This window comes from Aquarana catesbeiana, linkage group LG07 (assembly GCF_042186555.1).
Source record: "Aquarana catesbeiana isolate 2022-GZ linkage group LG07, ASM4218655v1, whole genome shotgun sequence".
Lineage (NCBI taxonomy): Eukaryota > Metazoa > Chordata > Amphibia > Anura > Ranidae > Aquarana > Aquarana catesbeiana.
In genome coordinates this window covers 88271025-88283511 of record NC_133330.1, presented here as the reverse complement: position 1 = coordinate 88283511, position 12487 = coordinate 88271025, and the positions used below count along the sequence as shown (strand labels likewise).

At 38.5% G+C, this 12487-nt stretch overlaps 1 protein-coding gene across 2 annotated transcripts in view; it reads left to right on the top strand.

Moving 5' to 3' along the window:
* STAB1 (stabilin 1) overlaps positions 1 to 12487 on the top strand; it is a 508133-nt gene that overhangs the window by 392968 nt on the left and 102678 nt on the right. For both annotated transcript variants that reach the window (XM_073592448.1, XM_073592449.1), the window contains 2 exons: positions 966 to 1052; positions 12229 to 12375. In XM_073592448.1, coding sequence (XP_073448549.1) covers positions 966 to 1052; positions 12229 to 12375 — 234 coding nt within the window. The remainder of the gene's footprint in view (positions 1 to 965; positions 1053 to 12228; positions 12376 to 12487) is intronic.

Genomic DNA, 12487 nt, shown 5'->3' with positions numbered 1-12487 from the left:
ACAAGGTACCTATGAGTACTCAACACTACCAGTTTGTGGCTCTACCATTTGATCTGTCTTGTGTGCCTTGAATGTTCAACAGGGTACTGGTCTTTGTGCTAGCCTTATGTTCCCAGGGCTTTCCCAATTTGGGATATCTTGATGATCTCCTATTGAGGGATTAGTTGGTACTGGTTCTAACCAACAACATGATGCAGATTATAGGTTTTGTTGGGTCCTGAACCTTCAGCAGTCAGCTCTGGAACCAACATATCGCTTATAGTATCTTCGTCTAATAATGGAGAACTGCCCTCTAAGAAAAACATCTGACTTTCTGCTATCGAACTTTGGCTCTACAGTCAAAGAGCCATCCAACTCTGCCATTCTGCATGGGAATTCTGGCAGACAGGCCACTGCTTTTTTTGTTTCCAGTGTCCAGATCCTCATGTTGGTGTCAGTATTACCCAATTGTCTCTGAATCTTGTGTCCCTCAAGCTCCAAGAAACAGTAAAGTAAAAAGATCTTATCCCGTAAACTGTACAGAAAACGTCTACATATCACATATGACTAGGCACCAGCTGTTTCACAAGTCTGTTCTTTCAGTTGTGTCCAGTACTTGTCTGGTAAGATGCAATATGTTTCAGATATGTTTATTGTGAACTCAAATAAAAAAATGCTTTGAAAAGCTACCAGGATAACAGATAATTGAGAAAATATTAATAATGATTGTGATATATTGGTATACGTTTATAGTTCTACTAGTGTGCTTGCTTAACCTACTTTCATGTATACATTAATCTTTAGACAATATTGAAGTTTGAACAATATTGCTCCTTGTATAAGAGTGCCAACGGAAGAGCCAATCAGAATAGCCATTTGGAGAGTTTATAGAAGCTTGGGAAGCTGCTCATTTTTCTGCATACATGCCCTCAATGCCTGGATAAACAAGATATGTCATTCAACTAATGTATGGTGTTTCATTCCAGATTACTGCAGCAAGCTTACCCGAAGCCAAATCACTTAGGACACTGTATGGCTCCACAGTTTCCTTTCAATGCAGCGCAACCAGTATTGTGAGTATCCTTCCCTTTGCTATGTAATTTTTTTATAATGAACAATGACATTTAACAAAAAAGAAAAAAAAATATATACCATATATATATATATATATATATATATATATATATAATCCACAAATAGATATTTCTGTGTATAGAGAAAGGGGGTTATACCAAAGGCTGGAATGGGCAAGTGCAGCGTGCTTTTGACAGCAATTTGAGGCTCTTCTGAGATCATTCTCAAATTATTGCAGGTGCACTTGACCCGCAGTTGTCATCAAGTTACTTTTGATTTCACATAGAATTGTAGGAAAGCTGTTCAGAAGCTAGGAAAAGACCGTTGACCCACTCCTTAATTGTTTATTTTCTTGGGGACTTGGGTGCTGAACAAATTACACAAACCAAGAGTATAAAAGGTATACACAGGGGTTGATTTACTATCACTGGAGGGTGCACAATCTGGTGCAGCTCTGCATAGAAACCAATTAGCTTCCAGGTTTTTTTTTTTTTTTTTTTTTTGTCAAAGCTTAATTGAACAAGCTTGTAAAGGTAAGGCGACAGGGTGGGTGTCACACCCTTCATGTTTTTCCTTCTCGTTGAGCACCAAGCAAAGGTCACATGAGAGGCCTATCCTGGGGTTGGTTCTTTGGGCTATGCCAGGCATTCAACAGGGTAACTAATCCTTGCATGTAGGGTAGAACTTCACCCAAAGGCATGCTCACCAATGCATGGGACCAGGCAGAAGCCTCGGTTATGTGAAGAGTTAAACATTAAGGCGGCTTCTCAAATCAGAGATGAGTCACATGTGTGCAGTGCCCAAAGTACAGAGTCCCTCCTTAATCTGCTTCATCCCATGTCCTACACACTTGTACTGATGTATGTGTTGCATTCGGAGGGACAGGAAGAGCCTCTGCCCACTCCACCAGTGAGTGTACCTCAATAACAGAGTGGGCTCCTGCCAAGCACATAGCATGGACCTCTTGCATGCTCTCACTTAACTCTTCTCTTCCCATACCAAGTGACCAGGTCATAGATCTCCGTAATGCTAGTCCACTCCCGGAGACCGACATCTAGGGAAGGAGTCAGAGCACAGACCCCCTCGCTACCAGAGAACCTGTCACCTAACCAGGTACCATGCCAATGACTGGTTCCTGTTCTTCCTTGTGATTGCTCATGCCAACTACCTATTCCTCCTTGTCTTGTTGAATAACCCTCTGTCGTAGTGATATTACACATACCCCATACTGTGATTATGGACCCAAGCTTTCTAGTAGTACGCCAGGGCCTCACATGCATCCCTTGAGTAACTTCAGATACAATAACATCTTTTTCCTAACTAAACTTTACTGTGGCTGCCCCGATCTATGTTCTTGGGGTCCTCTGGCATTCCAGAGTGGATCACAGGTCCCAGCAAGGCTCTAGTTGCTTGTGTTCCCCATGCGTTCCCCATGCATTTCTCCAAGTGTTGGCCATTATGCTGGTTATCGACTATTTGTTTTGTCTTTTGTTCTGACTTAAGAGTGTTATTACTTGACATGCAAAGTGGGGAACTTTAGTCAGACATTTAAGCCTTGCTAAATCACTTCAGGTATAGCTATGTAAAACATTAAAAATAAGTGCTGATCTGATCTGCTGACAGCCTAAAGATTTACTGCTGTTCAGGGGCTGTGAGCTTCAGCAAAATGGCGGGTTCTAGCAATCCAAAACAGGAACAATGCTGGAGACAATTTACAGCACACACTAACTTTGGTATGATTATTCATGTGGAATGTACTGTATGTTCCTTGATAAAGAACATTATTTTTATCAAGTTGTTATAGGTAAAGTTCCACTTTAAATAGCATGCTGGCTGTGATATCTTATACAACTATTAGTGATTCAGCCCAATTAGCAAGCTTATTCCCATGCCAAATGATATCATGCTTCAGCAATAGATTCTTGATTGTGTGAAATTAAGACATTAGGGTGTTTAGTTACAAGAGACTGAAAAGCAAATAGAATCTGGGGACTCTGGTTAGGTGGCAGTCACTTAGGAGGCTGCTTGCTCCGATAGGTGAGACTAAACTAGTCTGATATGAATATTAGGAAAAGTTGGACTGATGAGACAAGCGCATCATTCACAGAAGATGCATTTTCAAGAAATGGGATTACTTTTCTCTTTTTTTTTTTTCGGCACCATGGGATTACATTCACAACTGAGGATAAAAAGTTGGAGGTGCTTTTTCACAAGTATATGGGAAATAACTGTTCCATGGGAATACCACCATTATAATCTCTAAAAGGCTTATGGGCACTCATCTTTCCAGTGACCCAAGATTAAAAGGCCAGTTTTGACTGTTTTGTCTTTACTGTCATGTAATTTGAAGAATACTTGGAGGACAGAGAGCACTGCATGTTCAGTAAGGTAGAATGTGAAGATGCTTTAAGGAGCAAGTACTTTATAGTAATGGTCTGGGTGAAGCATGAATAGTAATGACTTTAGAAATAATGGGTGGTGTTTGGACTACCATGTGTAATTTAAATTCAATTTCTGCAACTAAAGTGGCCAGAGTATAAAAGTAGTAACTCCCGTGCTGTCAAAATAAGGGGCTGGGATACGCCTGCAGCAAGCACCTAATTAACTGATCCTAGGCAGAAGAAATGTGAATGTATACGTGATAGCGTTGCGCTGTGTGTGATATACAAATATGTGCCAAAAAAACAACTACGGTGTATATAAAATTACCATGTGATAAGTGACCAAATTAAAATATGTGTAACAAAATGTGACATAAAGCAAACAGATAAATAAAACAGTGTAATAAAGTCCAATTTGCACTGAGTGTGCAGTGAAAGAAAACCAAAATGAAAAAACAATAGTGATCCAGTAATAAAGGTGATGAAGGAAAATATTAAATTTCACTATAACAGTCTAAACGATGTTCCACACAGATAATGAATTCCTCCACCGTGAACAGCAAATCAACTGGTGCCTAGCCAATCTTCTAAAAGTGGCACCTCTGTGTGTACAAGCCTCTCACCTTACTGCTGTAATGGATACAGCATAAAAGGAATTAGAGATGATAATCTTCAAACGTCCTTTTGGTCAGATTGAGTGAACTTTACAATCGTAGTCTCAGTGTGTAGGATTTAGATATAAAAGAGAAAACAGCCCATAGCGTGATCCCATATAGGAGGGTTGGTTGTAACAAACATAATAGGTGAACTCACTTATTATATATAATAACTGGCAACACTCCACGAGCACCAAGCTCGTATCCTTCTGCCCAGATGTTGCTTGATGTTCAAATCCCTCTAGTATCCTCGATGTAAGGGGAGGTAGTTTAGGCACAAAAGAGAAAGATGCCCATAGTGTAATCCAGTTGGGAATAATTTATTATCACAAGCAGAGTAAAAAATAAACACTCACGTTTTTAAAAGCAGCAAACAGCAGTAATCCACAAGCGCCGTTCAGTAAGGTGGAATGTGAAGATGCTTTAAGGAGCAGGTACTTTAGTAGTGGTCTGGGTGAAGCATGAATAGTAATGACTTTAGAAATAATTGGGTGGTGGTTGGACTACCATGTGTAACCTAAATTCAATTTCTGCAACTAAAGTGGTCAGAGGAAGTGGGTTGATGGAATCCAATACATTTTCCTCAGAATGAAATTCACACACCAAACTACTCCTAAAAATGTACAGCATTAGTTGAACTTGGCCTTCAAGCATAACTAAAGACACTTTGTTTTTTATATCTTTTTGGATAGCATGGAGAAGGATTAGAACACCTGTCGGGTCTTTATCGCCGTCTGTGTCCCCGTTAGGGAGATACACCCTCTCTTTGTCACGTTTACTGTTGTCACTGAAATTGCAAGTAAAGGAAAAATCCAAAGTTGTTCCCAGGAAAGGAATACAGGGAGAGGGGGGCAGGAGGCGGAGCCTAGCGGAGCAGACATGCATTGTTAGAGCTCCACACCGCTGAGGAGAGAAGAGAAGGACAAAGCGGAGCCTGCAGGCTCAAAAGGTATCCATTTGAACCTTTTTGCCCCAGGGAACAAACTGTGAAAGTTTGGGCAGGAAATATGGTACTGGGAGGAAACCGTGGCAGAAATAAAAATCACCTCACAAAGAGCTCACAGGCACTCACTGCAGCTGAAGCAGCTCCAGTCACCTCACAAGATACAGCATCAGGGCGCTCTCACAGACAGAAAATGTCACAGCAAGACTCTCCATTTGAGTCAGATACAGAACAAATCCTCTCACAAACTTCTCCACAAGCCTCCTCAGTATCCCCAGTAATATTATTACAGTTTGAAAAGATGCTTCATAAGGCTTTAAAACAAACCTCAGACCAAATAACAAAAAGCCTAACCAAAGAAATAAGAGAGCTGGGAAACCGCACCGCAGCCTTAGAAATAAAAATGGATGAAATTGAAATTACAACCCAAGAAAATATAACAGAATTGGAACAATTAAAAAAAGAGAATTTAATACTTCAAACTAAGCTCGAAGATTACGAAAATAGAGCCAGACGTTCAAACTTGCGCATAAGGGGAATACCTGAAACTGTGACAGACCTGCAATCTACTATTACTGCTCTATTACAAGAACTAAAGCCAGATATCCCTATTGAACGTTTAGAACTGGACAGAGTACACAGAGCCCTCACAGCCAAAAAGAAAGATGGACCCCCACGTGATATAATCACAAAATTTCATTATTACAGAACGAAAGAACAAATACTAATTGCTGCAAGAGAAAAAAGAACTTAATTTTCATGGACACAATTATCAAATTTTTGCTGACCTATCCCAACTTACTATTACTAAAAGACGATCCATGAAACCCCAACTAATGGAACTGCAACGCCACAACATTATGTATCAATGGGGCTTCCCCTTTTCAGTCAGATTTAACTACCAAGGTACAATTTACAGAAGCAGATCAGCAGATGAACTACAACAAACCCTTTTAAAATTAAATCTGACAGAACACAGAAGCAGCAACACTCCCACACGCAGAAGAATGGCATCATCTTCACCTTCAGGCAACACCCAGAAAATTTCAGAACAAAATGGGAATCATCATTCTCACAAAAGAGGCCGTTATGCCACATCATCCATGGACCAAGAAGATTCAATGGACTGACATCCTAATTCCTGATATCTCTTCATTTATTATACTAAGAGATGGTTCTCTATAAAAAACCTATATTTATAACTGAATGTAACTGCATTCTGATAGTCACACACTGTGTGGGATCATGTTACATTCCAGTTATATTTCTTATTACTTCTGATTCATATAGCCTTAGAATATATAAGTGAAATAAGGAAATTCTTGTTCAGTTATATATTATCAGGTAATAACAATAGATTTATTACTTTTTAGGACAAATATGTTCAATAATCCAGAAGTAATGGAAGCTTTTTCTTTCTTTTCTTAAAACAAATATATTATTACCTAACTAGTTCCTAGAATTATGTTTTTGTTTATTCTAATCTGAAGCAATACAACCTGAATTTTATGAGTTAACATATCTAAACAGATAGATATGAATAAAATATGTAATTGTTTACTCTAAAAGGGTTAAAATCCCAAAATAATTCAAACTATCTTCATCAATACCCAAGTTATTAACAGTACCTTTCTAACTGAATTATTTAGCCTAGGGCAAGACTAACCATATACAACCACCCTGGAATAAATAATTTCAACAAAAACTATATTCTGCACTCCAATTAATGAAACATCATTTTGATGTCTTTTGACATAGCACTTCTCTCCTGTAAGCGGAAGATCCGTGTACCCCCATTAGCCCTCCTCATTCTCCCAACCATATTATGTGTGACGAAGGCACTTATTCCCCTGAGACAGATATTTATTCTCTTTCACGGGTAAATTGTGATTACTTGCAAAAAATAATTTATACAATGTATCATCTAATCTCATATGTTTTTTGTTTACTCTTTACTCCAGAATTCACTGGTTTCTTTTCTATCTATTCATCTCTTCAGTCCACACAGGTTGATCTGCGCAGTCAGCTCTGCATAACAAAAAGTAAGTCAAAACTATTTGATCTATTGCCATGGCACCACTGAATATACTTTCCCTGAATGTTCAGGGAATAAATGTCCTTCAAAAAAGGACCAAAGCCTTCCGTACTTTCCATAACAAGAAGGCTCACATAGTATGCCTCCAAGAAACACACTTCACCAAAGATTCTACTCCAAAATATATTTCTCCTTTTTATCAACAAATTTACACGGCTTCTGCCTGTACCAAGCAAAGGGGAACTCTAATTGCATTTCACCGATCCACACCATTCACCTTATCAGAAATTAAAGACCCAGAAGGTAGATACCTGATACTCATGGGTTATATAATGGATACAGCAATCACGGTGATTTCCTACTACGCTCCTCACAAACAACCTACACCATTCCTCTCACATATATTAAAAGTGATTAATACACACAAAATAGGAACAGTGATAATGTGTGGGGATTCGAACCAGGTCCTCCTCCCATTTCTAGATAAATCACCTTTTACACCATCCAAAATAACCTTTAGATTGCCTTTTTCTCAACTTCTTTCCAAATACAATCTCTGGTAGATTCGTGGAGAGAAAGTAACCCAATGAAAAAGAAATTCACTTATTTCTCGCACCCTCATCAAACCTTCACCAGAATAGATCATATTTTTCTAACAATAGGAATGATACCAGAAATTATTGCATCAGATATAATTCCGATTCCGTGGTCTGACCATAATGCAGTATACACTGCTATAGCCTCAGCCATACCAAAAGCGCATGACCCAACGTGGTACTTACCGGACATAATGCTCAAACACCCACTACATCAGATGGCCATTGAACAAGCTTTAAAGGAATACATATCAATTAATAATACAACAGACATCTCCCCAATAACACTGTGGGAAGCTCATAAGCCTGTCTTGCGTGGTACAATACAAAGACAAATGGCACTATTTAAACGGGAACGCAAAAATCTAGCAAAAAAACTAGAACTCAATTTTAATGCAGCCTACATATCATTTCAAGATAATCCATCTCAGAGTACAAAATCTCATCTGGAAAAATCTAGATTGGAATACGATCTATTTCTCACTGAGTCAGTTGATAAATCCCTCAAACGCTCCAAATACAATTTCTACATGAATACAAACAAACCAGGTACATATTTGGCTCGGGCATTAAATTCAACTAACAAATCTTTCAAACCAATACGTTTGAAATTATCAAAAAATGTTTACACTTGTAATCCAGTTAAAATAGTCCATAAATTTCACTCACATCTTGCAACTTTATACAAGACAAACAATGAATTTAATCCTACAGAGGCTGAATCCTTCTTCTCAAAAATAACCTTACCTGAGTTATCTCAGAATCAAAAAAGCAGTTTGGATGAGCCTATAACTATAGATGAAGTTGCTAACGCCATAAAAGACCTAAAACTTATCAAAAGACCAGGCCCAGACGGCTACTCGGCTTTATACTATAAAACATTCTCAGAAATACTCTCTCCCATTCTCACTGAAACTTTTAACAAACTTCTAGATGGACATTCTTTTCGGCAAGAAACACTAATGGCAATTGTTTGTATGATCCCAAAACCCCTTTCTGATGATACTTCCTGTGTGAATTATCGGCCTATCTCTCTGTTAAACCTCGATATTAAATTATTAGCAAAAATAATAGCAAAACGCCTCAATAGCATTATAGGAAAATTAATACATAGAGATCAAGTAGGCTTCATGCCAAATAGACAGGCAGGCGATAATATACGCAGGGCAGTGTTATTGGCACATATTGCTAAAAAACGGAAAATCCCTTTGTTTTCTATCTCTCGATATTAAGAGGGCATTTGACACAGTATCTTGGCAATATATGCAATATTTATTACAAAAATGGGGTTTTGGACCCCACTTTTTAACATGGATCAAAGCATTATATAATAAACCCAAAGCCTATATAAAATATGCTGGATACAAATCTGAAGCCTTTAATATCGAAAGAGGTACCCGACAGGGTTGCCCATTATCTCCCTTATTATTTGCCCTTATACTCCAACCCATGGCCCAATACATCAGAACAAACCAAACTATAACTGGCATTGAAGTAGGAGGTATTACACACAAATTATGTATATTTGCAGACGATATATTACTTTTTCTATCATCACCACAGGTCTCTGGTCCTAACTTAATACCAGCTCTTGATGGATTTGCAGCCCTATCCGGCCTTATGATTAATCCTAAGAAATGCCTAGTGCTTAATATTTCACTCACAAACATGGAATTGATCCCGGCTAGGGCTGCACTCCCATTCACATGGGCAGAAAAAATAAATCCCATATCTTGGAATTCATTTATCAGCATCCCATTCTGACTTATTCTCAACCAATTATCCTCCTGTATTAAGACAGATCACAAATCTAATAAAACAATGGTCGCAACTTCCTTTATCCTGGATAGGGAAGATTAATGCAATCAAAATGACTATTCTACCCAAATTGCTTTATCTATTCAGAGTCCTCCCTATTCCAATTCCTTCCTATTTTTTGAGAATAGTACAAAAAAGAGCAACTTCGTTTATATGGGGCTCTTCTAAACCACGTATACCTATACACACACTACATCTTCCCAAAAATATAGGAGGCCTGGGATACCCTAATTTTACTAACTACTACAGAGCAGCACATTTGGCCAGTCTGTCCAAATACCATGCAAAACAGGAAATCCCATTATGGGTATTTATAGAGGCTTCAGAAAATGACCCTCTATTAATATCAAATTTATTATGGCTTGATCCTAAAGACCGCTTTAAAATTCATAATCCCATAACTAAACACTTCTTATCTCTCTGGGATAAACTAAAAACCAAATATCAGTTACAATCTCCACACAATCCTCTCCTTTCTTTTATCAGAAATCCGGCCTTTTATCCGGCATGGATCTACCCAAATTCTTTTAAAGCTTGGACAACATCAGGCATTCAGACACTAAATGACTTCATAGCATCTAAATCATTCCTTTCATTCCCATCGCTTAGAGAAAAATATGATCTACCAAACTCTGAGATATTTAGATATCTCCAAATCAAAAATTTCTATACACCATTATCCCAATTATCCATTTTTGAATCAATCTGTACAAAAGATCCATTTGCTAAAGGTACAATTTCATCACTTTATAATCAATTATATGGAGTAGCAAATCTTAATAGACCCTCTTACGTTCAGAGGTGGGAGGAGGACCTGGGACGAACTTTAGAAGACACGGACTGGTCTAACATATGGCTCACATCTAAGTCATCTTCACCCAACATCTTAGCACTGGAGACAAATTATAAAGTCCTAACTCGCTGGTACCTTGTACCCGCTAGAGTGGCAAAATATTCACCTAATACCTCAGCTCTTTGTTTTCGAGGATGCCCAGAAATAGGCACATATTTACACATATGGTGGACGTGCCCAGTAATCCAAACCTTCTGGAAGGAAGTCTTCGTGATTGCATCTAAAATATTTAAAAAAATAATACAACCAGATCCATATTTAACTTAATCTAAAACCGGAATGGTTAACACTCTCTCAATTCAAACTTATGATCCAACTAATAACGGCTGCAAAACAAACAGTGGCCAAGGCATGGAAATCTCCTACATTGGTACTAGCAGAAACAATTCACAGAATGAATAATACAATGTCCCATGCTAAGATGGTAGCCATCGATCAAAATCAAATTCCAAAATTTGAAAAACTTTGGCATCCTTGGATAAAACAACAGTTCCTGTCAAACTTCAATGACTCTGTCCTGTTGCCATGGTAACAGATTAAATGACTTACAGAGACACCCATTCTAAGGCTTCAAAGAGAACTAAAAAGAATAATAAACTGACGAGCGGGACAACCTTGTGGACCATACCTCTACCTTTCAACCCTTTTTCTTCTTTCTCTTTCCTTTTCTCCACCTTACGATTAAAGCTCATTATCAGAATTTATTTGACCTATATACACTCTACTTGTAAACAATATGTATAGTAGGTATAAATCATTTAAATACCTACAAAAGTAACTAAGGAAATGATATATATATCTTTAATTTAGGTTTACGTGAACCCAATGTTTAATATTTGAAATTTCATGATATTTACCTATATAAACCCTACTGTAAAACAATGAGCTTACTTTATAGATCCTTGTAAACTTACTTTATGTATCTTTATAACATTGTATACTCCATAAACTTCTTTTGACAAGGAATACAGGGAAACTCTTCCAAAGGGAACCCTAGTTTGTTGACCCTGGTGGGAACCAGGGATTCCCTCAGATTGGAGGTATTTCCTCTCAGTTCTTGTTTTGGCTATTGGACAGGAAGTGAAGGGAAATCTTTACAATGAGGCACATATGGCAAAAAAATGGTTATAGCCAGAGCCGTCTTTAATATTGATTGGACCCTGGGCAAAACTTTTCTTGGGGGCCCCCCACCCCACCCATGCAGTTTTGCTCTCCACCTGCTCTGAGACATGCAATAAATAGCAGCTAGACTCAAAATCAGTTTACTGAATCAGATCAGGCAGCTATTGCGATTGGTTGCCAGAGGTTACAGTGTATCATTACCGCTCACTGACTGGTTGCTAGAGGTTACAGCACACATTACGGCTCACTGATTAGTTGCTAGAGGTTACAGCACATTATTTCTGCTAGTTGATTGGTTGCTAGAGATTACTGTGGATATGACCTCAGGGGGGCATGATATACATATCAATGCTGCCGGCTGCCGCTATTTACATATGAATGCCGCCACTATTTACATATGAATGTCGGTAATTTACATGTAAACACAGGGTCTGCTGGTGAGCCATCTGTACACAACAATAGGGCAGAGCTGGGCAGCATTAGTAGCAGCACTTCACACTGAGATATTGGGACACAGCACAGGACTAAAACCTCAAGGAATGAGGGAATTTAAACCAGGATAGTTGTGAAGTATGAGGCAGCTGCTTTGGGCCCCTTAAAAATGACAGGGCCCAGGGCAGCTGCCCCTTTTGCCCTGCTTTAAAAACGGCCCTGGTTGTAGCCCTCTCTTACTCTATCAGAAAAAAAGGTTTTGCCTTTAGTTCTATTTTAAATTACTTAGGAGAGGATGGACTGATGTTTTTTCTGTTTTTTACTGTCTGTTCTGTTCAGGGTGATATTCTGTTAAATGAAAACAATGCTAAGATTATTCAGCGGGACCTGGAATTTACTGAGGGGATCGCCCATGGGATTGACCAGTTGCTTGAGCCTCCTAATATTGGAGCGCGGTGTGACGAGTATGCTGTGGAAAGAGCTTCAGTAAGTTAATTCTAACAGTTAAACTAAACCTCTGATCCTAACATTTGTCGTTAAATTAATCCCTGAGGGTTTTTTTTTTTTTATAATGAAGAGTGGATACTGCTATCATCTG